Below are 26,986 nucleotides of genomic sequence, written 5' to 3'. Positions count from 1 at the left end.
TGCCGGCCGCCATCTTGGCTGACAGTTAATTTGCATAAGGATACACTGATTAGCCAATGGGAAGGGTAGCGGTCGTACACTAATTACCATGTTTCTCTTTTATTAGTGTAGATGGGAAAACAATTATTTTGAGGCTAAATCAGAATCACCTTACTTCAGAGCAGCATCACTAAATGTGGATTTAGACTGCTTTGGTTTGTGTCTTGTCTACTTAGTTGGCCAACCCATTAATCTCTCTGAGCCTCAATTTTCTCATTTGTACCATGAAAATAATAATACCTCCCCTATCTCAAATGTGAGAATTTGATGAGAAAATGTGTATGGGTTGGAAGCACTGGATAAATACTGGTACTTTTCTGTCTCCTTGATGACACCCTCAATTTGTGGTTTGCTCATCCCCAGCCACACTGAAGGGGGCACTAGAACACAGGAGCTGAGAGCCCTTGCTGAGGAGGTGTCATCACTTATAAGCATGTGATTTGAGCAAATGACTTCACTTCCCTGCTTCTCAGCACCTTTCTCTGCAAAAAGGGGAACTAATATTATTTTGTGTAAACGATGAACATGGCATTTAAAGCATTTAGCACAGAGCCTGGCACACAGCATGTATTCAGTAATTTTTTAAAAATTGTCACTACTGCTACTGCAACTATAGTAGAGTTTTTAAATTTGCTTTGATGACAAGGCCTATGACTGTCCTCCAGAAATCTGGACAAAGAGTCTCTTTGAAACATGCTTAACCACTGTGCTTGCTCTGGGAATGACTGAAGAGCCTTTAATGTATTGGGTCTGAAAATGAGTAGCCAGTTTCCAGCAGGAGGTGGTAGAGGGAGGAATGGCTACAGAATGCCATTTTGACCAGCTCTCACTCATTTTTATCCACATTTCCTTAAAAAAGCTCTTGCCAATTCCTCTGAGACATATCCTCCTCCACATTCTAGGTGTCCTGACCATGTCCCCGAAAGTGACAAGGTTACTTTGATTCTATCACTTTATTTCTTCCATCAACTCCTCCCTTTATCAAATTAACTAAAGAGGAATTGTTTCCATCATGGATTCCTATGGATCCACTCCCCTGCCTGTCCCACTACTAATGCCACATCGTTTGTTCATCTTCCCTGATATCATCTGCTTTTCCTGCTGTGCTTCTTTACGCTACCTCTCTGGACTGCAGAGGACAAGTTGCATTGTTTATCATTTATGTTTATAATCCCACTGTATTATAATCCCACTACCTCTCTGGACTGTAGGGTCCAAGTTGCAAAGTAGCTAAATTGCAATAAGATGGAAAAAGTAAATTTAAGCTTGTACACTTTTAAAAAATAATTATAAGTCTAATACTTTAAAAAAAGACTATTTTTATTCTGGGATGATAATTAATAATGTCTTCCTATGAGAAAGCAAAATGTACCATAATGAGACGACCCATTATAAATTCTGATAAAAGCAAACAAAAAGAGAAAACATTTTTATTTAGCTTGGGCCACCTTGTCCTCTGAAAATTTATTATTTCTTCTAGACTTGTGGAAATCCTGAGAATATCTTACAAACCAATATTATTACCTTAATAAACACTCAAGAGTTGCTGTCTATGGCTTTAACTGGAATTATTAAAATCAAATCATTTAGTGGGAAAGATGCTATTTATATTGAAGAAAATAATGATTAAAACTCTACTATTTGTTTTCTTTTTCTTTGCGTTTTAATGTTAAGACCTTTTTTTTAAATTACTGATTTGTTGTAACTAAGTTCTCACTCACTAGGTAGCTGAATTAGCTGTGTTGAGGGGAGGGCGCATGGTAGGAAAAGCAAGAGCTCTTTCTGCTCAGAAAGATCTGTTTCTTCTACTCACAAGGTGGTTGACCTTCATTAAGCTGGTAAATCTCTTTGAGGGTTGGTTGTATCATCTATAAAAAGATAAATAACACCTACCTTATAAGATTGCAGTGAGAATGAGAATAAAGTGACTGGAACAGCATAGGTAGTTATGAAAGTGTGGTTACATATTATAAGGATGAACAAGTTACCATTTTCTGATGAGGAAACTGAGGGTTGGAGACTGTCAGTAGCTTTCCCTAAGTCACACAGCTATTCCATGGCTGCAGTAATCACTGTCAGCCAGTTTTTCTGTGATAACCAATAACCCTCAGATCTCAGTGGCTTTACACATCAAAGGTTTGTTCCTCATTTGAGTCCCTGTCCATCGGGAGTTTGCAGGGGGTCTCTGGTCCATGCTGTCTTCATTTGGGAGGAAAGGCTGAGGTGAGCACCATCATCTGGAACGTTGATGATCACTGAGGCCAGGGAAAGCAAGGTGGGGAGTCCTGCTCTTAAAAGTTCTACCAAGAAAAAACATCCATCATTTTCCTATTCGTTTCTCATTGGCCAGAACAAATCCTATGGCCATGCCTAACTTCAGGAATGGAGACTTGCAAGCCTCTCCTATAACCTAAAGAGAAGAATCAGATATTGGTTACTATTGGTGAATAGTAACACTTTCCACAGTGACAGAATTCCCTTTCAAGCCCAGGTTTTTGATTTGCATATGAGCAAAACAGGGGAGCCAGAGCCTGTCACCTCTCCCTAAACCAGTTCTTCAGCACAAGGCCAGCCTTGTTGGTATATCAGAAGAAAATTCTCACCATTCAAATATCACATATGTGGAACTGCTCAAATGCAAGTGCAAAATCATGATGTCAAGCAAAATGAAGGGGATTTGTGGATTTCCTAATTTTTGTAATTATGAATAATTGAAACTAAGTACTTTCCATCTAAGATTTTGCTTCTTTCTTCATCACTTGGTTGCCTTAGTAGAACTGTGTTACTCCTCTTGACTTCTTTCCCCCGAATGCTAAGTGCTTCTTTCTCCATACAGTAGCACGCTCCAGTGGTTACAGCTTTGCCTTTTCCCCTTTGGCTTACAGCTGACGAAATAAGCTCAGTTGCTTTGTGTGACTATGGAACACATTCGAGAGACAAGGCCAAGAAATTTCGTGCTTCTGCTTCTAATGCTGCACAATGTTGGCTCATCAGTGCACTTCTGTATCCCCACCTGACTGACCATTTAACTTAGGAATAAACATTCCTGGGGTGCCAGCCCTGCACAGGTGCAGACAATAAACCCTATAGTCACGAGTCCTCCTCAACCAAAATATGGGATCTAATGTAGCCTTTACTATACAGGGTTACCAAACTTTCCATATTTCAAGGAATCAGCAGATTTTTTTTTTCCAGATACATTTGTAGAGCTCATGAGCTCAAGGTTTTGCTGTTTTAATCTGCTGTCCTATTGATTTATTTTCACTACTTTGACTTTTCCTACAGTTGGCTGGTGGATAATCTCTCCAACTCCCATTTCAGAATAGTCTTTTCCACTTTGTATGTTATTTGATGCTTGGTCCACATTCCCATTCCATGTATCACAATAGGAACATTTCATTAATTCGGAACCTATGATCACTCCAACAATAACAAAACTTTTCTTTAACCTTTGTGCTCTTAGGGAGGAAGGGTCGGTGGCACAATTATTAGTGAAAGCATATTAAAGCTCCTTGAGGGGTGCTATTTCCATAAAACTAATACGTTAATTACCAAAATTTTTTTAGTTAATATCCATTTCTCAAGGACTTTATCGGGTAGCACTTCTTTAATCGAGTTTGAGTTATAATATGAATTTGTAAGTAACAAAGCTTTGTCTTTATTTAAAGATAGATGCTATCTTTCAGATGGTTTGTTGTTATAGGAGGTTCACTATCACTGCCTCCCATATGAACAACCCAGTCTTCTGCTCCAAGCCATCCATCTCCTTCAACCTGAGTTTAAGAACTGCCGTGTTTTTGTCAACACGATCAAATCCAAGGGCTCACAGTCCCCTCCCCAATGTCCTTCTAGCTGTAGAGAGGAAGAGAACAAGATGATCCAGTCAGCCGTTTGCGGTGCCAGAATGCTGGAAGATCAGGGCTGTTCTGTTTTCACAGAAGAGCCGAGTTCAGTGTCACTTAAACCAAATGAAGCTGTAAAACTTTTTAGGAACGGTTGCCCTTAAGGGCTCGAGGGCGTGGACCATTCCATTTACTCTGTCAGAAAACACAGGTGTGGTAATCAATAAAATCCTGTGCTTCCTGTGGCAATCAATAAAATTCCTGTGCTTCCCTTTCTTTTCACCAGCCACACTATTGAGTCGCTGCCCCTGGGGAATGTTGGGAGGAAAAGAGTCGGTGAAACCAAGAACATCTTTCCCTGAGATCAGTGGCCTTCCAGTTATTACTGTCTCCTCTGGCGGTTATGCTTCCTTACCCCTGGGAAGTGGGAAGGAAGAGAGCAAAGTATTTAAAAGTGTGGGTTCTGAAATCCTGGAGAATGGGATTTGAATCTCAGCTGTGCTACGTGGTAGCTGATATTTAACTTATTTGAACCTCAGTTTCTTCATCTGTATAATAGGGATAAAAATGACACCTTACAGTTGTGAGGATTCAGCGAGTGAAGCACTTAGCACAGAGCCTGATACATAGTCAAGTCAAAGAAGAGTCTGATATTAGGCCGAGTGGCGCCTACGTGGAGTTCTGAGTACTCTGAGTTTGCTCTGTTTCTCATGGCGACCAGTAGAGTCAGACATGTGTAGCTGCTTAGGAAATGCCGGATCAAGTCAGCAAACCTAGTCTCTCATTCTATGAGGTCACCATGATGGCTCTGCTCGGTTCCTCTCCCCAGTTTCAATGCCTATGGTTTAGAAATCATTTTTTGGCTATTGGTGGAAAATCATAGACATGGCCAGCTTGTTAATACATAAAAAATGTACTCATATGTAAGTGGGACAGAGTCAGAGAAATAATTACTTATGACTTTTATACACATTCTTCACATTGTCTCTTCCAACGGGAGTGTCCAGGAAAATATGGCTTGCATTTCTTATATCATTTATTCAATGAATACTTATTTGATTAAATACTTTCTAAATTCGTGGCTACTGGATTGACACTGAAGGAGAAAGCAGAAACTTAGCCTGGAGTTGGAGGAGGTAAGAAATGCATGCAAACTACACAGTATAATATGCCACATGGGAGGCACAGACAATGCAAATGAGCAGAGGTGGTGATCTCACAGCAGCGATTTGACACACCAGAGCTCTGTTCAAATCCCCTTTCCTTAATGAAGCCATCTTCTCCTACCTCTTCTCCTTTTTCTCCTCTTCCTTTTTTCTGTTCCAAATCATAACTCCCATTAATGTTTGGGCTACAGAAACCAGGACAGGGTCTACAGGCACTGGCGGAGCCTACTCTCACCTTGAAAGGCTTAAGTGGCAGAGTCTACTCTTACCTTGAAATGTCTTTTCCTCCCAAGCCCCATCTACCTGGCCACCTCTTACACATCTTTTAAGGCTTCTCTTAAGGATTGTCTCCTCTGTGAGTGTTTCCCTGGACAAACATTTTGGGGTATAAATGGGGAATGTATCATATCTAATAAAAGAGTAATATGCAAATTAACCATCACTCTGTCACAAAGATGGCGGTGGCCACGGAGCTGGAGTGAGCCGGAGGCTTGAGTTGCCCTGGCGATGGAGGAAGCCAAGCTTCCTGCCTGCCCTGCCGGCCCTGAGCTCTGCTCAAGGCTACAAAGTTTCAATTATAGAAGATAAATAAATCCCAGATACCTGCTTCCAGGCTGTGGCGTGGCCAGCCTGAAAACGGCCCTCAGCCCTTCACGCAGGCTGGCCAGGCACCACAGTATGGACCCCTATCCTGAAGGGGCTGTGGCCAGCCTGAAAACAGCCATCGGCCCCTCACCCAGGCTGGCCAGACACCCCAGTATGGACCCCCACCCTGAAAGCACTGTGGCCAGAATGAAAACAGCCCTCAGCCCCTCACCCAGCCTGGCCACACTCCCATGTGGTGAGGGTCCCCACTGGAAGGCTTAACCAGCCTGCAAACAGCCATCAGCCCCTCACCCAGGCTGGCCAGGCATCCCAGCGGGACCCCCACCCTGATCCGGGACACCCTTCAGGGCAAACCAGCCAGCCCCCATCCATGCACCAGGCCTCCATCCTATATAATAATCCTATATAATAAAAGGGTAATATGCAAATTGACCCTAATAGCAGAAAGACTGGGAATGACTGGTCACTATGACACACACTGACCACCAGGGGGCAGATGCTCAATGCAGGAGATGCCCCCTGGTGGTCAGTGCGCTCCCACACGGGGAGCTCTGCTCAGCCACAAGCTAGGCTGACAGCTGCCAGCACAGCGGTAGTGGAGGGAGCCTCTCCTGCCTCCTCAGCAGTGCTAAGGATGTCCGACTGCAGCTTAGGCCTGCTCCCTGCTGGCAAGTGGACATCCCCTGAGGGCTCCCAGGCTGCCAGAGGGATGTCTGACTGCCATCTTAGGCCCGATCCCCGCCAGGGAGCGGGCCTAAGCCAGCAGGTGGACATCCTCCAAGGGTTCCCAGACTGTGAGAGGGCACAGGCCGGGCTGAGGGACCCCCACCCCCAGTGCACAAATTTTTGTGCACCGGGCCTCTAGTTTATCAATAATATAATGATTTGAAAAGAATAAAAACATAAATATTCTTTATTCTGCTTTCAGATTTCTTAGTGGTTATGCCTCCCCAGTAGCCTCTATGTTTCTCTCTTCTCCATGATGGTTAGTCTCTTATTTCTCTTGGTGTAGAATCCCTGGGAGAGGACAGTAGAGAATAATCAGGGTGTCAGGCTAGAGGAAATAATAATGTCATTAGTGAGAAGTGATGCTCAGCATCACAAAGAATGGGAACATGGCTGGAAATGGTGGGGGATGGGATAGTATAGGAACATTGGTCAGAAGGTACTTCTGTATTACACCTTATACCTACTTCCATCAGATCACTTATCACTTTACTTTGTCATTCTCTGTCTGTGTCTCTGGATAGATTTCAGACTAGAGGGCAGACAGGAATCCTGTTCATCTTTGAGACCACAAGCATAGTAAATACCATTGATCTCCCATGGCCACTAAAGAAGTTCATTGACTCTCCTATTTCAACTGATCTGTCTGCAGATTCTATCCAACTCAGAAATGGGGATATAAGGATCTGGAGAAACCTTGCCTATCCTGATTACTCACAACTCTACATTAGGGATGACCCTTTGAGTTTGCCACTCTCTCCACTATACATGCCCTCTCAGCCTTTCCTATACCTGCTCCCATGGTTCACTAAATGGTTCACTGGAATTAAGCTAATGAGGGAGGCTTATTAAAGAAGGCTGGAAAACAATTCAGGTTTGAAGTTAAATCATTGGACATTTGCTCTTCAGCTTCTCAGTGGTACACTTTTGAGTGACACAAGCTAATGTTGGAGGATGTCAGGTATTAGGAAGCTCTGGTAAACGTAACCATCTGCATATTGTGTTCTTCTGAAATGTTTACATTATCTACTTCCTACTGGGGTTTGATGTAGTGTTGATAAAAGAAGGTGGTCCTGGGGTCACATCAAATCATCCTGCATGTCTGTTACAACTGAGGAGAAAGTCCTGATGACTTGACCTTTATGTGTAAGAGAAAGATAAACCTTTATGGGGAAACTTACTTCTCCCATCTATTTATTCATTCCTTCATTCCTTTTTTGAACACTCTGTGAAAGGCACTGTGATAGGTGCTGGGGATAAAAGGGTAAAGATGTGGTATCTGTTTTCAAAGTCCATGAGGGTAAATTATCTCTCTGATTGCAGTGACAACACAGTCCAGGGGTCAGCAAACTATTTCTGTAAGGGGCCAGATGGTAAATATTTTAGATTTTTTTTCTGGCTATCAGGTCACTTATAACCACTCAACTCTGCCACCAAAGCTGCCATAGATAATTCATAAACAAATAGGTATGGATGTCTTCCAATAAAAATGTATTTAGGATAGTGAAATGTAAATTTCATGAAATTTGCATGTATCATATAATGCTATTATTTTGATTTTTTCCAACCATTTACAACTGTAGCAACCCTTCTTAGCTTGTGCACTATACAAAACGAGGCAGGGGGCTGGGTTTGGCACTTGGGCCATAGATTTCCCAGCCCTGATGGTCACTGGTAGGTTAGATGTGTGTGTGATTCCTAAGTCCAGCTCGTTTTCAGTCAAAGCACAGATCCAACCAGCATCATAGGAGTAATCCTTGTCTTTTCTACTGTCCTACCTCTATTAATCCTCTGTCCTCCAAATCCCAACTCCACAGGTCTTTCTACAAAACAGAAATCTTTTTATAAATTGAGGATACTACCAAGGACATCTGGGAACTTGTTTTCCTGTGAGAAAATGAAAATGACTCCAATGACTATTTGGTCTCTAAAACAGTTTAATTTAGTATTTTTTTTTCCCTTCCCTATCTCCATACTAGAAATTAACATAAAAATTCCTTCTGGCTAAATTCCCAATACATTTTCACAGTGAGCATTTTCTGAAGTGAAAATTAGTAGCTTTCTTGCAGTTTTCATCAGGGATGTGAAATCATGCAGCTCACAGGGGTGAATAACTCAAACCCCATTTATGAATTAATGCATGCTGTTGAGGGTACCTCGCTGTTTTCCTAGTGACAGGGATTCATTTCTACAGAATCCTGAGCATCTAAAGAGTGTATTTTAATTTGCTTCTTCATTCCACCAGTGAGAGAATACCATTTCCTATTTGCACAAATGAATTAATATGTAACAACTGGTACCTATATAAGATTATATTATTTACACCATCCTTAGGGGTTGGCAACACTTGGGCAAATTATAATGTCTCTCCCTAGTCTCTCCTCCCTTCTTCCCCATTTTTATCCAGGTGAAATCTAGAAACTGAGCATTAAGGACATCCTGAAATGGAAATCAGAGTCTGTGGGGTTAAGCATTTATGGAAGAGGGAGCCCAAGTCCTATTTATGCCTGCATAATGATTAAGTACTTATAGGGCTTCCTTGTTTAAGCTTAAGATGCTACTTTCATATCTCACATCTTCCTTCTTTGACAACCTCTGCCTCTCTCTCTAGTTCTAGCCAGCTGGTCCCCAAATCAGCCTGAGTCCTCAGTCTCAGAACCTAAGCTATTAGCCAGACCACCCTCCCCCTCACCCTCCCCCCTACACACACACCCATTGGGATGGCTCTGGTCTTTTAGGTCAGAAAACTCTGATAGTATGGAAAATGAGAGCGTTTCGTAAGTACTCAATAAAAATGCTTCCATTTTGAAGACATTAAAAATTTTTCCTTCATTTATACTCCAAACATTTATTGAACTGCTATTCGCTTCTGAGAATACAGAAAAACAAAATAGAGGAGCTCATGTTCAAGGAGAAAAGGCAGCCATAGACCATTCAGTGCAGCACAGGGGGTGAGTATAAAAGTGAGCTATGTCCAGGCAGTATGGGCCCAGAGGTGGGAGTCAGCCATACACTTGGGCACATCAAAGAAGGTAGTGTTGAAGAATGAATAGAAGTCTGTCAGGTAGTCAAGGGTGGAAGTAGGTTCCCGTTAGAGGGATAGCACAAGATTTGTTTTGCGAGAGAGTTTAGGGTGGCAGGGGTGGGGGAAATGGTCACAGTGAAGCTGATGAGAGATGCTGGGGAGACATGATGAAGGGTCTTGAGTGTCGTGTGGAGGACTGGGCTCTGACCTGTGCAGTGGCCCTTTAGGATGGGTGGGAAAGCAGAAAGACATCAATGAGGTGACAATCTTCGCACTTGCAAGAGAGGCTGAGTTAGAATAGAGCTCCATGTGTCCAACCTGTCACCTATACATGAGGAACCTGGGGCCAGAGGCCAAGTCACCCAGCAAAATCCCTGACAAAACAAGGGAAGAACTAGGAATAGGTCATCTGAATCCAACGCTTTAAAATTCCACCATACCAAGGCCCTCTCCCTTAAATGGAGGCTTCTTCATCAAAGCCTTGCTTTCTACCTACTGGATTCGAATACAACTACTGATTCCAGCACCGTTTATTGAGTAACTGCATCTTCCCTGCCTTCTGAGCATCGGAACAGCCAGCCTCCTGGGAGTGGGGACTCAGCTAGGAGCAAAGATGGGAATTTTACAAGGAGGAAATGACCCGATTACAGCGCCTTGCGGATGCAGAAACAACATAAAACCCCAAAGCAGATTGAGAAAGGCTTCTTTCTCTTGAGTTTGCAGTCTAGGGTCTGTTTTATAAGAAGCAATGCGACACCCTGTAGCTGCTCCCTGCTCTTCTTAGTGCCCGGAGCCAACGCCCGCCTTCCCTAGGGCCTAGCAGGGAACACACCAGCCTAAGCACACGGCCTGTGTGTGTGTGTGTGTAGGGGGGGGAGGGGGTGTGTGTGTTCAGATTACAGGTGCTGGGGAACCCGCGTCCCGCAGCAACAGACCAGGAGCTGGGTGTCCTCTCACTTAGGGGCCCAGAAGAAGGGCTAGCAGCTGAGCCTCCCCGGGCTGGGTTCCAGCACAGCCTTGGCTTCTCCGCAACCTGGGCGCTTGCATTCTCTCCTCCCTTAGCAACCGGGAGGCTTTGGATACCGCCCTCCTGCGTGTGGGGACCCGGGAGGCTGCGGGTGGCTGGGGCTCAGGGGTGGCGGCAGCCCAGCCCAGGTGCCACGCGAACGGGCGACGCAGTGCGGAGCCCCCCCCGCGAGCGCGATTGCCAGGGCGCCAGCGAGCATCGGCCCCACGCAGCCACCCTCCGCACCTGCTGCGGGGTCCAAAAACGACCCTGTAAAAATGAGCCATTCTCACCCCGCTGGGTAAGTGACAACTGCGGCTTTTTTTTTTTTTCTTTCTTTTTCTTTTTACAACTGCAGCTTTTCCACGCAGTGGCAGGTGGCGGCTTCAGGCGGCGGGCCCTCCTTCTCCCTCCTGCTGCGGAGGGAAGGGGCGGAGGGGAGAGCGACGGGGGGGATGGAGCTCGGAGTAAAATAATAGGGATTCTGGGTTGCAGCGAGGATGGCAGAAATCCCAGGCTTCGTGTCTCCTCCCTCCCCTTTCCTCGCTTCGTTCACGTTCATCCCCTTTGAAATGTTCGCTCTGGAAGGATCTAAAAAGTGGATGTGAGAAATGCATCCATTAAGCAGGGACCTTAGCTGGGATCAAGGCGACCCTGTGGTGTGGAACGTATGTGCTTAAATGCAAAAGTAGAGGTCACCAACATACGCATTCCTTGGGAGATCCGGGATTGAGATAGACACATTCTCGCCTTGGCATCTTGCAGACACAGGAAGTGTGAGTTGGCTTGAAGCTGAGGGTGGTTGCATTGTGAGGAGTGCCTCTCATTTCTGGGGTTTTATCTGCCTCGTCCCCAAAGGAACATAAGGGGCCTTTAATAGCATTTTGACCAGGGGAGGTGGTATGACACAGAAAAGGAAGGAGAAACGGAAGGAGTTGTGTGCCTGTATGTTTACAGGCCATCTTCCCTTTGGGGAGGGTGACTCCACCGAAGACATATTTAGGCAACTATTCAATCCATTTTAGAAAGTTAACAAGGTCATTATTGGCTATTGTCCCACCCCCCAAAAATAGTCTTGGTCCTTTTAGTGGAAGAGTGAATATCCAATTTCTGAATTAAGCAATGTCATGCATAATACATAATTTTTTATCATGATACATCTAGTGAGTAGGTAATATCCCAGTTGATCTTGCAACTAATTTGAAGATGTTTTCCTTTTTAACTGGATTTATTGCACATTTTCAAGAGCAGCAAATTAGCAGAGGACACCATATTTAAGATCATTTGGAGTTTGTAATGTCTAAAATTCCACATTGGTCTTTGTGCTTTGGATTTATAGTCAAACTTAAAGATTTAATTTTTTAAAATGAATTTTCTGACTGTAATGACATAAAAATGTTTGAAAAAACTAAAGGCATACAAGGTGCCCCGTTGGAAGTCAGTTTTAGAACTTTCTGGAAAGTGATGTAGTTATGACTAGACAAAGTTCTTATTTGATCTCAAATTGAATTTCGTTGAGGTGCTTCAAGGCTTTGATGCTGAGCTCCCGTGCAGTTTCAGTTAGCCGGGGACCACGTGGGATGTGGATGGCACTATTTTTCTGCATCTGCTGTTTGCAGTATGTCCACATTCGGGAAAATGAATGTGTCAGTCATGGTTGTCTTCCTATGTCTTTCAAGTTTTTAGCTAAGTGAGAATCTGATTAGACCATTTAATCATCTATTTTAAAATATGGAAAAACTTGTAGCTGCTTATGAAACTGTGCATGATTAAGATTTCAGAAACTGCCCTGGCCGGTTTGGCTCAGTGGATAGAGCGTCGGCCTGTGGACTGAAGGGTCCCAGGTTCAATTCCGGTTAAGGGCATGTACCTTGGTTGCGGGCACATCCCCATTAGGAGGTGTGCAGGAGGCAGCTGATCGATGTTTCTCTCTCATCGATGTTTCTATCTCTCTATTCCTCTCCCTTCCTCTCTGTAAAAAATCAATAAAATATATTTTAAAAAAAAGATTTCAGAAACTGAAGTGAAATTTTTCTGAAGCTCCATTAGTTTCAAGTGCATGGGAGAAGGACAAATCTGTGATCCAGTGAACGAGTATGCTTCATAGTGCTCTTCGAGAAAGGTATTAAGATGCCAACAATCATTTTGCACTAAAATTGGAAGCTCCTGGAGTGTAGACACCATATCTCATTCATCTTTGTGCCCCCTTTACCTAGGACAAATGTGCTGCATAAAGTAAAGCTCAACAGATGCTTGTTGAATGGATGGCATCATTTGACGGAACATCCGGTCTAGAGGTGGATGTACTCACATGGGAAGACCATATTAGAGCTTAACATTTATCAAGTGCTTACCATGTGCCAGACTCTAGTCTAATGTTTTACATGAAATACCTCTATTAATCTTCACATCTATCCCATAAGGCAGGTTCTAGTCACCCTTATTTTTACAGGTAAGGAAAGTGAGGACTGGGAACTTTCTAAAGATCTCACAGAAAGGCAGGTTCAGGGCTGGCACGCAAAGTCACGCAGTCCAGCTTCAGAGCCCATGGGCTTAAACCATCACCTACATTACCTCTCCTGGTCAACAGTTGAAGTTTGTGGGATCCCTACACATATAGCAATTCTTATCCAGATCAGACTGACATCTTTCAGGTGGTAGCTGCATACAGATATCTAGTCTCTTAATACATGATTAGGAAATGATTTTGTTATAGTGTGAAAAAGTACATATATATTTTGGTTTCGGATCATCAAAAATAAATGAAAATAATAAACATAACAACTCTAAATGTTTTAAAATCCACCCAAGAACAAAATTATTCAAATTGCTAAAGTTTTCCCCTCCATATAAGCAGTGATTATTTTTCTTGCCTGTGCTACCATTTGGAAATAATAAAACTTTCAGTAGCAAGTAAAAGGTTTCATTAAAGCCGAGAAAGCTTTTCCATCATTACTGAAGCAGTTTGTACTTATTACATGTGAAGGATAAAGTGGTAATAAAGTGCAGTTGTACAATAAAACAGAAATTTTAAATCCCTAAAATTCCACCGATCAATAAGTGACGCCCTGATGCTTTCTCTCGGGGCTTCCTTTGAGTTCCACTGCTTACTTAATTACAGCAGGAGACACTTGACGTACAAATTGCAAAGGGCCTGTGCTGACTTTGTTCAGATAGAGTTTGGAGTCAATAAAAGTAGTCTTAAAAACGTCTGCCACAGATTATAATAAAGACTGAATCTGAGCTGCATTTCAATTTGGGGGAAGTCAAGTAGAAAGCACCATTTCTGGCATTGCCATCTCCAATGATACTGTCTTAGAGTGGGGAATTTCAGTTGGTAGTCTCTCTGGTTTGCTAAATCTCACCCCGAGTTGCTCTTTGTTTGTAGGCTGTGCACTAGTCCTAGAGATGGAATGGCAATTTTATACCCCTCAGTCATTCATGACAATAAAATGATAATGCTCTCTTGGCTCCTGCAAAGGATCATCTCTGAATCCTTGGATCTTTTAAGTAGAAAGAGTCACATTCGTATGTAATTTGCTTTGCGGAACTGGAAGAATGGGGGATATTATCGTTTACAACAAGATAAAGATGTACAAAATGTGTGTTTGGAAAGATTCTGCCAAGACTTGGAAGCACTTTTTTTGTTGTTTAAACTTATTAATTCACACTTTTTTAATGTAAGGAAGTGTTTCTGTAGTGACAATATACTGAAGTGTGATATAGAATTAACACATCCTTAGTACTCTCTGATAACTCAGCCCTTCATCAAAAGCAAAGTAAAAACTACTGTAAGCAAAATTGTCCATTTTTAAATAGTAGATATGTATATCCAAAAACGAACCCCCCAAAATCACAAATCTGCCATGTTATTTAGTGGGAGCGTCCATTGCACTTTGTCTCTGCTTTCCTCATTAGCGAACAGTGTAATGCTTTGTATGTTTGTAGTCACATTCTAGTTTGTTGCTCATCAACCACTCCCACTACCAAAATACATCACACAGAATTTCTGATTTGAAGTCATTATGTATTTGATTTCCAATTGGGTAGTCCCTAATTAACCTCCTGTTAATATTAGCAACTTAACTTCTAGAAGTAAATGGTTTCTGGTTAAATAAAGTGAATTAAATGTGCTCATTTTTTTTTTTTTTACTTCCTCTCTTATTTTGTTAGAGATTCTGCTCTTTTGTTTTTATAGATGGGATGTCTTCTCTTAGTCCTTTGCTTAGCAAACCTGTTCATATAAGTAGGTGGAAATGAAAAAGGATTTGTTATACACTGTCACTCAAATCTTTGAATTCCTTCAGAGTTATATGCCAAAAATCACATAGTGATCTATCATTGAAAATTGCTTTCAAAGATCTTTCAAATGATAACTCAGTTAGGTCTTTCCTTCAGTTATGTTGAAAGCAAAGGCTTGGAAACAAAGGATTGCAATCCTACTTGTTGCCCAGTTATGAAAGCCATTTGTTGTATCATCATCTGTATAATACTTCAAGTTGTCCTTTTGTTTTGCAGATGTTTTTCTAAGTTTGGTGCACCCTAATAAGACACTACCAGATGGTGAGATATGTACCTTTCTGTTGTAAAAACAGAAAGATAAAAGGGAAGGATGAATTATTATGATTGGAAGTGCATTTTTCAGGTAGATCAGCTTTAGGACACTTGAGGCTCTAAACTTGATTCTTTTAAAACTATCCTTGCCTGGGATCCCCTAGGAAAGTCTTTGGGTATCCCCAGAAGTGTGCATATCCCAATTAGCAAATGTCCGATTTAGAGAACAGATACTGTCAGATGCAGTCTCCTGTAGCATTCTTTCTTTCTCCTAGTCTTTTTTTTCCCCCATTGAGGCATTTCATTTGGACATATGCATCACATCCTTAGAAAAAGAATCCCAGGATTTTCCCTCCTGTATGTTCTTGTCTTGCTTCTTCATGGTCCATAATGCTTGCTGTGGTTGTCAAGGCATTGCTAACTGGGAAGAGAAGTGGAAACTTCTCCAACTTACTTTAGTTATTAATAATTACATAATTTTTTCAGAGTGTGAGAAAATAAAACTTCTCTGACTCAATTTTCAATTAAAAAATCAGCCTCAAATAATTGACCTGAGGTTTATGTATTCTTGAGACTTTATGTTTCCAGAGATATAATTTCCATTGACAACTTCAGATTCTGTAAGATAATACTGCCATAATGTTTTAAATGTTAGTTACTAATTTTGGTATAGACCCAGAGAAGTTGTATGCAGATTGGATTATTGGATCTTTTCTTCAAATGGCTTACTCACTTTTCCATACAGTTAATTGTAAATGGTATGTACTTTGGAATAATTTTATTATGTCCATAAGTTTAAAATAAGATCAAATTAAGTGAAGGTAAAATTTGTAAAAAAGAAAAAAATCTAGGATTCAACATTCATAATGGTTTGCAAATATTTCTTCACCTTTCCCTAAACTTGAAATCTCAAATGATATGTGTATGATTTATATTTAAAAAGGAAAAAGGATAAAGAGGACAATTAATTAAATCATGTTCAAAGTAAAACCCTTGGCACTACAAATAAAAATAGTGTGTGGATATATATTTATGCTTTTAATTAAACTATTTAAGATGGATGTATTTATATACATTTACTTCATTAACTTAATTTTTTGTTTAAATGATCAACTACTAGTCCTGATTGCTTTGGAGAAGACTTGTACAATGCCCTCAAAAGAGAATTAATTATTTTAGTGTGTAGATACTACATTGTGATTTTTGTTTAGTTCCTTGCTTTGGCCGATCTCCATGATTATCAAACTTAAGCATGCAAAGAATTACTGAGTAGAGTAGTATAAACAAATCCATGGGTATTGTACTTTTTTGAGTTAAATTAATGACGTTTAAGGATATTTTTGCCTACATTGTATGTTTGCATCTTGTTCTGATTTAAAAAGTCAACCCAGATGTAAGCTGGGACTCCATTATACCTCTGGTCTTCAGCTGAGCAGAAGCTACTTGGTTCTTTCACTCGCCAGAAGCTCTAGATTGCTCTCTTCTTGCAAATGTCCCAATTAGGGAACGTATCCTTCACGGACAACAGCATTATTGCATTTTGTTTTATCAGAAAATATATCCGGGTTTAAGTAAATCACTTGAGAGCTTGCCTTTCTGGATTAGTGTTTTTCTGGAGAAAAGAGAAAAAGAGGTGACAAGTTCAGGAGATGCATCTTAAAAATCATGCTTTACTGAAACTCTGTCTCAGGTATTAGGATTAAAAGTCTATTGAGAATTGTTGTCAAGTCATTGTTTTTATAGTGAAATATAAGAACATACAAAAACCACACAAACATACAGGAATGATACTTTAAAAGTGAAAAACATTTTAAAATGTAGATGTAGGACTCTGGTTTCCTTAACAACTTCTTGTTTTCTTGCAGGTCTCCTCTCATTCCCACTCTTATTTCCCTATCCCTTTCGTATGGTTAACTCTAGTCTATGGGTAGATTATTGTGAGTTGCAATTTTTTCTCTTCTTCCCCATGCTCTGGGGACTTTCATTGGAGAGCTTCGTTAACCTCTCTTCATCCATCCCAACTCTCTACACGAATGCGGTAAGATCCTGAGGGTATCTGCTCCCCTTTTAGGATGGGTCACCAATGATCCTTTTCTGTTTGATAGATCAGATCATTCAGAATCAAAGTGTAGCAGCTTGGGGTTCTTTGTACTCAGCAAACATGTACTTTTTTTCTTCTAAGTCCACATTACATACTTAAATTGGTCACATTACTGGTTATGCCTGTGTTATGGGCTGAATTTTGCCCCCCACCTCAGTTCAAATATCAAAGCCCTAACTCCCAGTACCTCATTCATATCTGACTGTATTTGGAGGTCTTTAATGAGGTAATTAAGGTTAAATGAGGTCGGTGGGTTGGCCCCTTAAAAAAAAGAAGAGATTAGGACACATATACACACAGAGAGAAGACCACTGTGTTGATGCATGGAGAAGACAGCCATCTGTGAGCCAGAGATGCCTGGAACAGATCCTTCCCTCATGGCCCCCAGAAGAAACTTATCCTGCTGACACCTTGATTTTGGATTCATAGCCTCCCGGAACTGTGAGAGAATAAATTTCTGTTGTTTAAGCTACCCAGTCTGTGATACTTTGTAAGGGCAGACCTAGCACATTAATACAACTATTTGCAACCACTGATGCTCTTTATTACTTGGTCCTGCAAAAGCTGAAGATGGTCTTTATGGGAAATGCAGAGTCATTGAGAATACATGATTTGAGAATATGAGATCATGGGGGGTGGAGATTGGAAGCCAAAAGTTCAAAAGGAAGATAAAAATAAGAGCAAATAGAAGATATGATTAAAGAATTAGTGAGGAGAAATAATTAAGACAATACATCAATGATCTCTACTGGTAAGTATTGAGCTTTTCTTTTGTTAAGTCTGATTAGTAATCAAATTACTCCCCACCTCTCAGTGGGTGACACTAGTTTCGATAGAAAATTGAACATTTTAAGATGGTGATCCATTTTTCAGTGACTCTTATTGTTTTCTTATAATAGTAATAAACATATAAATTAATGAGAATTCTTAGGGCAAAATATTGAAGCCAGGGAAGGAACAGCAGGGAACTAAACAGGCAATATAAATTGCACATAGTAGTTATGAAACAGCATTAAAAACTAAGGGTTTTCAGTTGAATTGAATCACTGTTTTATAGTAGCAGTTAATTTGGTATTCTCTCTATACACAATATTGTAATATTTTATATTTGTGAATATTATGTGGCTCTCATATTGAGAAGTTGTTTCTCTTGATGTCTTGCTTCAAGATATTTACAATAATATTGTTTCTGTTGTTTAGATTCAAATAAAAATAAGCTGCTTTAAATTAGAATAATAAACTTAGAAGGGATCTGAAATCTCTGGTACTAAGGATACAAGTGGTTTTCTATTTTCCTCCTTGTACTTATTTGTATTTTGAAAAATTTCTACTTTGAGCAGGAAAATACAAGGAGGAAAATAAAATTGTCTGAAATCCTACCATCCATAAATAATCATAGTTAGTATTTTTGTATTTTCTTTCTTCTCCATTTTCCTTTGGATTATTCCTATTCTTAAAGCTATGCTAATGAAGCAACACTGTTTGAAAAGGTGTTTCTAAGATGCATTGTTTTGAAGTTACACCAAAAGATATCATATAGACATGCCCCCTCCCATTCCAGTCATCTTTATCTTTCCCTTATAAACTACAAAACCTTTGAGGGTGGAGACCACAACTCTCTACATATTTTGCTCCTTCATGTAGCTCCAGAACAATGACCTGAACTTAGCTTAATAATAGCTGACATATGTCTCCTATCTTAGTGATCATTTATGACAAGTTCCAAGAGTACATTTTTTGCTCATTCATTCAATTAATATCTACCGAGTGCCTATTATGTGCTAGTCACCAAGCTTCCAGTTCATTTGAGTTCTTGAAACAAAACACGAGTAGGGAGTTTTTAAAATACATTTTTCAAAGTCACTGGTCTTCATTGAGTTGTGTGGTTTGGGGGCAGCAGGATGATTATATCAATTAGGAATATGTTCAACTGCAAGTAAGAGAAACCCAAACAAATAGTGGCATAAACCATAATAGCATTTATTATTTATTTCACAAGTCGTGTGGAAGTGGGTAATTCTATTTTTTTCTCATATTTCACCGCAATTCATAAGGATTTACATAGGTTATAACTGTTACTCTTCGTTCCTACATTTTCCCCCTCTAAAACTTGAGATGTAGAGCTTTGACCCAGGCTGGAATCTTCCAGAACAGGAAGTGGGTCAGACTGACCTCAGGCTGCAGACTGTGAAGAGGGAAGTGGGTCAGACTGACCTCAGGCTGCAGACTGTGAAGAGGGGTTTTGAGGTTCCAGTCCTTGGTGAGGAGATGGGCTCAGAGAAATAAAAAAAAGAAAGAAAGAGAGAGAGAGAGAGAAGGAGAGAGAGAAAGAAAGAAAGAAAGAAAGAAAGAAAGAAAGAAAGAAAGAAAGAAAGAAAGAAAGAAAGAAAGAAAGAAAGAGGAAGGAAGGAAGGAAGGAAGGAAGGAAGGAAGGAAGGAAGGAAGGAAGGAAGGAAGAAAGAAAGAAAGAAAGAAAGAAAGAAAGAAAGAAAGAAAGAAAGAAAGAAAGAAAGAAAGAAAGAAAGTCTGAAGTTACAAAGCCAAATGCAAGAGCATGGAGCAGGAACCAAATCCCAAAGCCCTATGTCAGGGTGCAGGGGAGCTCAAGCAAGGACGCTGGGAGACAGAGCCACGGGAATTTAGAAACTGTAGTGGGGAGTGTGGAGAGGCAGCATTTCACAGGAGACATGATGAAGGGCTTGAAGTGTGTGAAGGATTGGAACTGTCTGCAATTTTCTCTTCTTTCTTTTTCTAAATGAAATGGAGTGAAATTCCAAAAGAAAAAATCAATGTTCTATTAAAAAATTATGAGATAAGAATGCTATACTGGGAAGCGTAATATTTATGGAGTCAGAAAGACTTAGATTTGAATCTCAGTTTTGCCCCAGGTGAACTGAGGAAAGTTAATTTCTCTGTGCCTTACTTTACTCTTTCAAAAAACGGAGGGGAAAAAACACCTTTCATGTAGAAACATTGGCACATACTAGAGAATAGCTGAATGGCAACCATTGTATATTTATTTTTATTTTGGTGCAGAGAACATGTTGCTTAATTTTTTCCCCTAGTTTTAATTTTCTAGCTTTCTTGAGATATGACTGACAAATAACACTGTGTAAGTTTAAGGTGTACAATGTGACACTTTTATATACGGTTATATTATGAAATGATTATTACAATAAAGTTACTTAACATATCTTTAAATCTTTAGGATTCATCTTTTAAAGTACATCAGCCAAAAACACATAAAATAAACAGCTCAAAATAAACTGAGATATCCTAAACTAATTGGGAGGGAAGATGAGGAAATTAGCTTTCAGACCATAAATCACTTTCTTGTTCAATTAAACAAATTCATTTTAAACGGTAACCTGTTCTTAAATTCGTGTATTTTTATGAAGAAAATTAACACTGACCCACCTCTGCATAATCCAAGAATGAGGTTGCCCTTTGAAGAACCCATAATCTGGATAATTGAGAATTCTAAGAAACATGAATGTTTGTACTTCTCTAACATATTTATTCTTCTTATCTAATCTGATAATTTGGGACAGACTCAGGAAGCTGCATCATTACTTTGACACTGAAGAATGGCAGAAGGACTGGTGAAAATATGATGGGGCCTTTCTTTTAATGATTGATCATTTAAAACTTAGTCAACCTCTTTAACCTTTGACCAGATGTCCTTACTACTTTAAACCTCACTATGCACATAAAAATTACATTTTAGAGAACTGAGAAGATATCTAAAGAGGTTAATTTGTTACCCTTCCTCATTGAACACACCTGGTATTTTATTGTTGTGATCTTTGGTGGCTGTTTCTTTTTGCTGTTTTGTTTGTGTTTTGTTTTGTTTGTGTTTGTGTAGTGCAAGTTGGCTGGTCTGGGAAGGACTTGCTTCCCGTGTGCAGATAGTGGCCTGTAGATTATCCAGCTGTCAGCATCTTCAGGGCCTGCCTTCGTTCCAGAGAACCACCTGGTCCAAGGTCACATCCTTCCTGGGCAGCCCTCAGAGGTGACTGAGCATGGAGGGATATAGACAGAGGCTTGGCCACTTCAGCTTGGCCAAGGCTGTGCTTCGTTTATTGTGCATCTTGACTTCTCCCTCTGCGCAATCCTGCTTCCACTTTCTTCCTTTCACAAATATTGGCCCCTAATAAACATCTTGCACCTCAACTGAATTTCAGTATGTGTGCTGAACAATTCAGACATTGGCTTTCCTGAGCATAGGTGAGTATGGAAAAGCAAGAGAAGGAGGTGGGGGGAGGAGGAGGAAGAACCTGACAACACCAAGGATTACTATGTGGAGAAGAATTGTCAGTTAGGAGTGAGATAAGACACAGGGAAGGAAGGTTGGGTGTATGCAAGGCAACCTTCACCTACTTATTAATTTTGCTTAAATCAGTTCTTGATATGGGAATACATAGAATAACATGGAAGTTTTTCAGACCTTCTCTAAAAGACTGCACTTTTCTAATTTGTTAACTCACAATGGATATTGACAGCTAGAAAGGCATTTGAAGATTTAAAAAAAACAACCCCACACAATATTTATTTACTTTTAACATTAAAAAAATACATTCCAGACATTGTTCTGTGTAACTAGAATACTAGGCCTTAGTGAATAGGACCAAGTTAACACCCTCATGGAATTTAAAATATTTAGATAAGGGTACTTAAGGAACCTGTCTTTCTGACTTAAAAACATAGTGGTCAGATTTTCATGAGCTTCTTCCTAAGAGGATAATGAGTAACCACTCTTTGAGGAATAAATAGGGAGAAATAGATTTTAAGTGTTGTCTCTTTCAAGGAAGGCTTTCTGCCAATGGGGAAAGTTAAATATGGAGAGAAATTACTCATGGTAGAAGCCTTTAAAAAGTAGTTACTTTTACCTGCATAGAATTATTTCAGTTTGGGTTTAAATTGATGATTGGAGTGGAGGTGTATACTCAATGATAACTTCCTAAAATTCATTGAGCATTTACTGTGTGCTATGTAAATTATTGAGTGCTTTATACAGATTGACTCATTTAATGTTCTAAATAACTTTCTAAAGTAACACTGTGACTATTACCATTTTCAGAGGAAGATGTAAAGCACATCCAAGTTAAGCACCTTGCCCCTGGTTGTTAATCTACTTAACAACCCAGTTAAGATTCAAACTCAGGATATTGGACTTGAGAGGTCAAACTCCTAACTACCGTACTCTGCCATCTCCAGACACAGCAGGAGGAAATAGGTGTCAAAAAGAGAGAACATATAATTCATCTCATTTCCTCTCTTAAAACCCTCCATTGCTGTCAAAAAACCATACAATTCCAGGACCTTTGGGCATACAATACTACAGGCCACCCCTTTGCTCTTTAAACAATTTCCTTTTATTGAGTGAAAATACCATCCCTATAGTTTCATTGTGATGGTCCTGCCTTCTTAGCACCTTTCACATGGTAACCACCCACTTCTCTGACTCCCTACATGTCTTTCCTTCTCCAGGCTGACCTCTGAGGGACATTTGACTGTACTTCATAGGACACAATTCAGCTAGTAGTTAAAGCAGAACAGTCCCTGATTTGAATCCTGGGTCTCTCTTGAACTAGTTGTGAGCTATACCTCAGTTTACTCATCTATGACAAGGGAGGATAATAGTACCTTGCATGTTTGTTTTGAGAATTAAAAAATACAGTGAATGTCATATAAGTGTGTACTGTGTGTCCTACAGAAATTTAAGTGATCAGTAAATGCTACAGATGAAAATGATTGATTTCCAGAACTTTTCCTTTTGTCACCTTTGCTCCAAATAGCCTTCTTACCTTTCTTAATTTGGATGCTACTTTTCTATTAATGCACATTTTTAAGTGGCCATAGTTTTTATTTTCCATTCAAAGATGTAAGATTCTCAAGTGTCCAAAGAAGAGCATATTATAGGGAAATGGCCCATCTTAGTGCGCAGGAGCCCACTGACTCCCACGCACTGCTTTCCTATGGACGCATCTGTGAACAGTGCAAAACCATCTTGCCAGCAGTCAGCACCGTCGGAGATTAGTTTTGTTTTTACTGGTCACTTCAAACCATCATATTAAGGCTATAAATAAAATAATATTATGGTTCTCATCTGGCTGCATCATTAGAATAGATGAAATTGTAAATCAATATTTAGCATAATTGCTGAGATCTGGCTGGTTTGGATGCAAATAAAAAAGAATGAAGAATGGAATATAAAATCATTTATATGATATCAGTTCAGTCACCCTTCATAAAGTGGCAGGCAGCAGAGACTCATGGTCTAATTTTCGGTGGCAGAGTTTTCTTATAAAGGGTTGGTAAATAATTGACCCTTGTGTCAATTGCTCTTCTGTATTGGTCTTTCTGCAAGTTTCCACAAAAGGCTGTGTTTTTTTGTGTGTTTTTTTCTGCCTCCATGGAAACTTTTTCTTCTAACGAAACTTCGGAGTACACTCTAAAGGCACTTATGTGACAAAAACAAAACTAACATTGTCAGCATGCTCATCCACACTGAGCATTCTGCATTTTAAAAAGGACAAAATATTTAAAGCATGCTTTTAAATTTCTTTTGTTGTAGACTGTTTTCAGTTATTTCCTGAAGCAGAAGAAAGGATGTGATCCTTACACATGGATTTTTTTTTAAAGGATATGTGTCAAGGAATTGGACTAATATATGTTGTTTCCATTAATTGATTTATTCATTAATTCACAAATATCGGCTGAGTGTTTGCTGTAGGCATGGCTCCATACTGTACCTTTCGGGAGGGACACAGGAAGAAATCTTATATGAAATTAAAAGGAGTGATTAAACATGGAGGAAAGAAACTCTGGTGGAAGGTAGTGAGAAAAGGACCCTCAGAAAGGGCTGGGTAGAGTTCTGTGGGAATTACTATAGCATTGTTTTTGAGGTCTTTGATCTGAGTTTACTGATGAAACTCAGTTTCCTGAATATAAAATGAGGGAGTTGGCTAGATCTTATGTGGTCATTTCTATAACCCAGTGATGCAGTAGCTCCAAGAAAATACACCTCCATACCAGCAAACTTAGATCAGTCACTTCAGGAAGTAGTCACAACATTGTAGGTCATGGTGATCATTGTAAGGGGCAGAAGATGGAAGTCTTCAGCATTATCCATCCGTAAGGGGTGGAATTAGAATCTGACCTCAAGACTTCTGAATTCAAATCCCATCTTTTTTATTTCATCAAATTTACTTTGGGAAGGACATATTTGAGATAGATTTATTTGCCTTTAATTGCAGGGAAATCGTACCTCTTAAGAATTAAAGTATCTGGTCACATATTTCCTAAATTTTGTTTCTCATCAATAATAGACAGGCAGTTTTAGAGATAGAAAGCTGAGAAGCTTAATTTTTCTGTGCAGTTTCCAGATATTTTATTTGGGGAATTTATTTCAATTTAGATTTTATTAACTTCCTAGCTTAGAATCTTGCTGAGATTCAAAATCTTAGGCGTGGTTGAGTGGCTTAAGTGTGATGAGTTCCTTCTGAGAGCCGTAATTCAGTGGATACCTGCAAATCTTTTCTGATGGACAATGAGAGAGGCCTTTGGGTTGAGGGATGGAGCTCCATTCCTTGTGAACTGCAACATAAAGGCAATCAAGCCACAGTAGCCTGTGATTTGTTTAACTTGCTTTCCTAATACAAGCACCTGTGGCAGAAACATTTTACCTGACTGCCGTCGCTAGAAGCCTGTGGTAGTGGAGGACTGATCTGAGCCCTTCTTGAACACGGTCACAGTCTCTACAAATCACAGATTTAGTGACCTCTGAAATGCAAAGCACCTCTCGATTAGGTTTTTCATTTTTAGTAATAAAACTCTGCTCATTCACCTAAGTCTCACTTGATTCTGTTAAATATAAAATGGTGTAATCAGTTTTTCCAGATTGGTAGGTGAGTTGAAATTTTCCATTTGTGGCGATGTAAAGAGATATCTTGCATAAAATCTTTTGATTTAAATGCCACTGAGAAATGTCAATGTATCTGCCAGAGTCCTTGTGTTCTATTTGTTAGAGATAGGAAATGGTTGAATGTGTATATAAGCCCCTTTGGTCAAATATTGTATCCAAAAAATTAATTTCTGGATTAAAAGTATGTAAAGCATACTTCTGTATGTTGACTCATGTAATGAATCATCTTATTTTTTTTTTCCCCTGAGATATATCTTGACACATACTTTTTATTTTTATTTTTTAAAAATATATTTTATTGATTTTTTTTACAGAAAGGAAGGGAGAGGGATAGAGAGTAAGAAACATTGATGAGAGAGAAACATTAATTCAGCTGCCTCCTGCACACTCTCTACTGGGGATGTGCCCGCAATCAAGGTATATGCCCTTGACCAGAATCGACCTTGGGACCCTTCAGTCCGCAGGCCGATGCTCTATCCACTGAGCCAAACCAGCTAGGGCTTGACACATACTTTTTAAATTTAGTCAGTAGTGTGCTGGTAAACTAGCTTTTCAGAAAGAAAAAAGAGCCCTGACTTGTAATGTTTGCCAATTTCTAAGGTGTAAATACTCCCATGATGGCCAATTTTAAGCTAACAATGGCTTACAAAATTCCTGAAAATTTTAACTATCTACACTAATAAAAGAGAAACATGGTAATTGGCATACGACTGCTACCCTTCCCATTGGCTAATCAGCATATCCTTATGCAAATTAACTGTCAGCCAAGATGGCGGCCGGCAGCCATGCACTGAAGTGAGCAGGGAGGCTTGCTTCCTCCAGGGACTGCAGACTCCAACGTTCCCCGCCTCACTTGCCCGCCTCTCAACTGCAACTCTAAGCAACTATTACTATGTTGCAAATAAGAAGCTAAACAAAACCGGCTTTCAGTCAGCCCTGGACTGCAACATTGTAACCATGTTTTCAGCAGCGAGGCCTCAGAGCTAAAGCTGGCCCAGAATAAAAAAAAAAAAAGAAAGAAAACAAGGAGCGGTTGAGAGCTTTTAGTCAACTGCCAGCGGGAAAACAGCCCTCAGCCCCTCAGCCAGCCTGGCCAGGCACCCCAGTGGGGACCCCCACCCTGATCCAGGACACCCTTCAGGGCAAACCAGCTGGCCCCCACCCATGCACCAGGCCTCTATCCTATATAGTAAAAGGGTAATATGCCTCCCAGAACCAGGATCAGCGGAGCCGCGAGGCCTCCCGGCACCGGGATCAGAGTGACAGGGGGCAGCGCCCAAACCCCCTGATCAGCCCTGCTCTGTGCCTGATAGGGGGGAGCTCCCCAATCCCCCGATTGCCCTGCGGCTCTGTGTTTGACAGGGTGCGGCGTACCAAACCCCTGATCGGCCCTGCTCTGTGTGTGACAGGGTAGAGCCATAACCTCTCCATCGGCCCTGCCCTGAGTGTGACAGTGGCAGTGCCCCAACCCTCTGATAGGCCCTGCTCTGTGGGTAATAGAGGGTGGCGCCCCAACCCCCCTCCACAGGCCTTGCTCTGTGTGTGACAGGGTAGAGCCATAACCTCCCCATTGGCCCTTACCCTGAGTGTGACAGGGTGCAGTGCCCCAACCCCCTGATCTTCCCTGCTCTGTGTGTGACAGGAGGCGGTGCCCCAGCTCCCCTATTGGCCCTACTCTGTGAGTGACAGGGGGAGCTCCTCAACCCCCTATCGGCCCTGCTCTGTGAGTGACAGGGGGCAGTGCCCCAACACCCTGATTGGCCCTGCTCTGTGCGTGACAGGGGATGGCGCCGCAACCTCCCCATCGACCCTGGCTTGAGTGTAACAGGGGGCGGTGCCCCAACCCCCCAATCAGTCTACCCTGAAAGTGACTGAGGGTGGCATTGCAACCTCCTGATCCGCCCTGCTCTGTGCATGACGGGGTGGTGCCCCAACTCCCCAATCGGTCCTGCTCTGAGCCTGACCAGGGGCTGCACTTAGGGATTGGGCCTGCC

The 26,986-nt window shown here is 40.9% G+C and overlaps 1 protein-coding gene across 2 annotated transcripts in view; it reads left to right on the top strand.

Annotated features, from left to right (window-relative positions):
* The first annotated feature begins 10,549 nt into the window (after nt 1-10,549).
* Nucleotides 10,550-26,986, top strand: part of ERICH3 (glutamate rich 3) — a 102,665-nt gene continuing 86,228 nt past the window's right edge. For both annotated transcript variants that reach the window (XM_070405392.1, XM_070405391.1), the window contains exon 1: nt 10,550-10,711. In XM_070405392.1, the coding sequence (XP_070261493.1) occupies nt 10,689-10,711 (23 nt within the window). In that variant the 5' untranslated portion in view covers nt 10,550-10,688. The remainder of the gene's footprint in view (nt 10,712-26,986) is intronic.

This window comes from Myotis yumanensis, unplaced genomic scaffold (assembly GCF_028538775.1).
Source record: "Myotis yumanensis isolate MYYU_CA2020_CCGP unplaced genomic scaffold, mMyoYum1.0.hap1 SCAF_2, whole genome shotgun sequence".
NCBI lineage: Eukaryota > Metazoa > Chordata > Mammalia > Chiroptera > Vespertilionidae > Myotis > Myotis yumanensis.
This window is presented reverse-complemented; position numbering and strand designations above follow the sequence as displayed.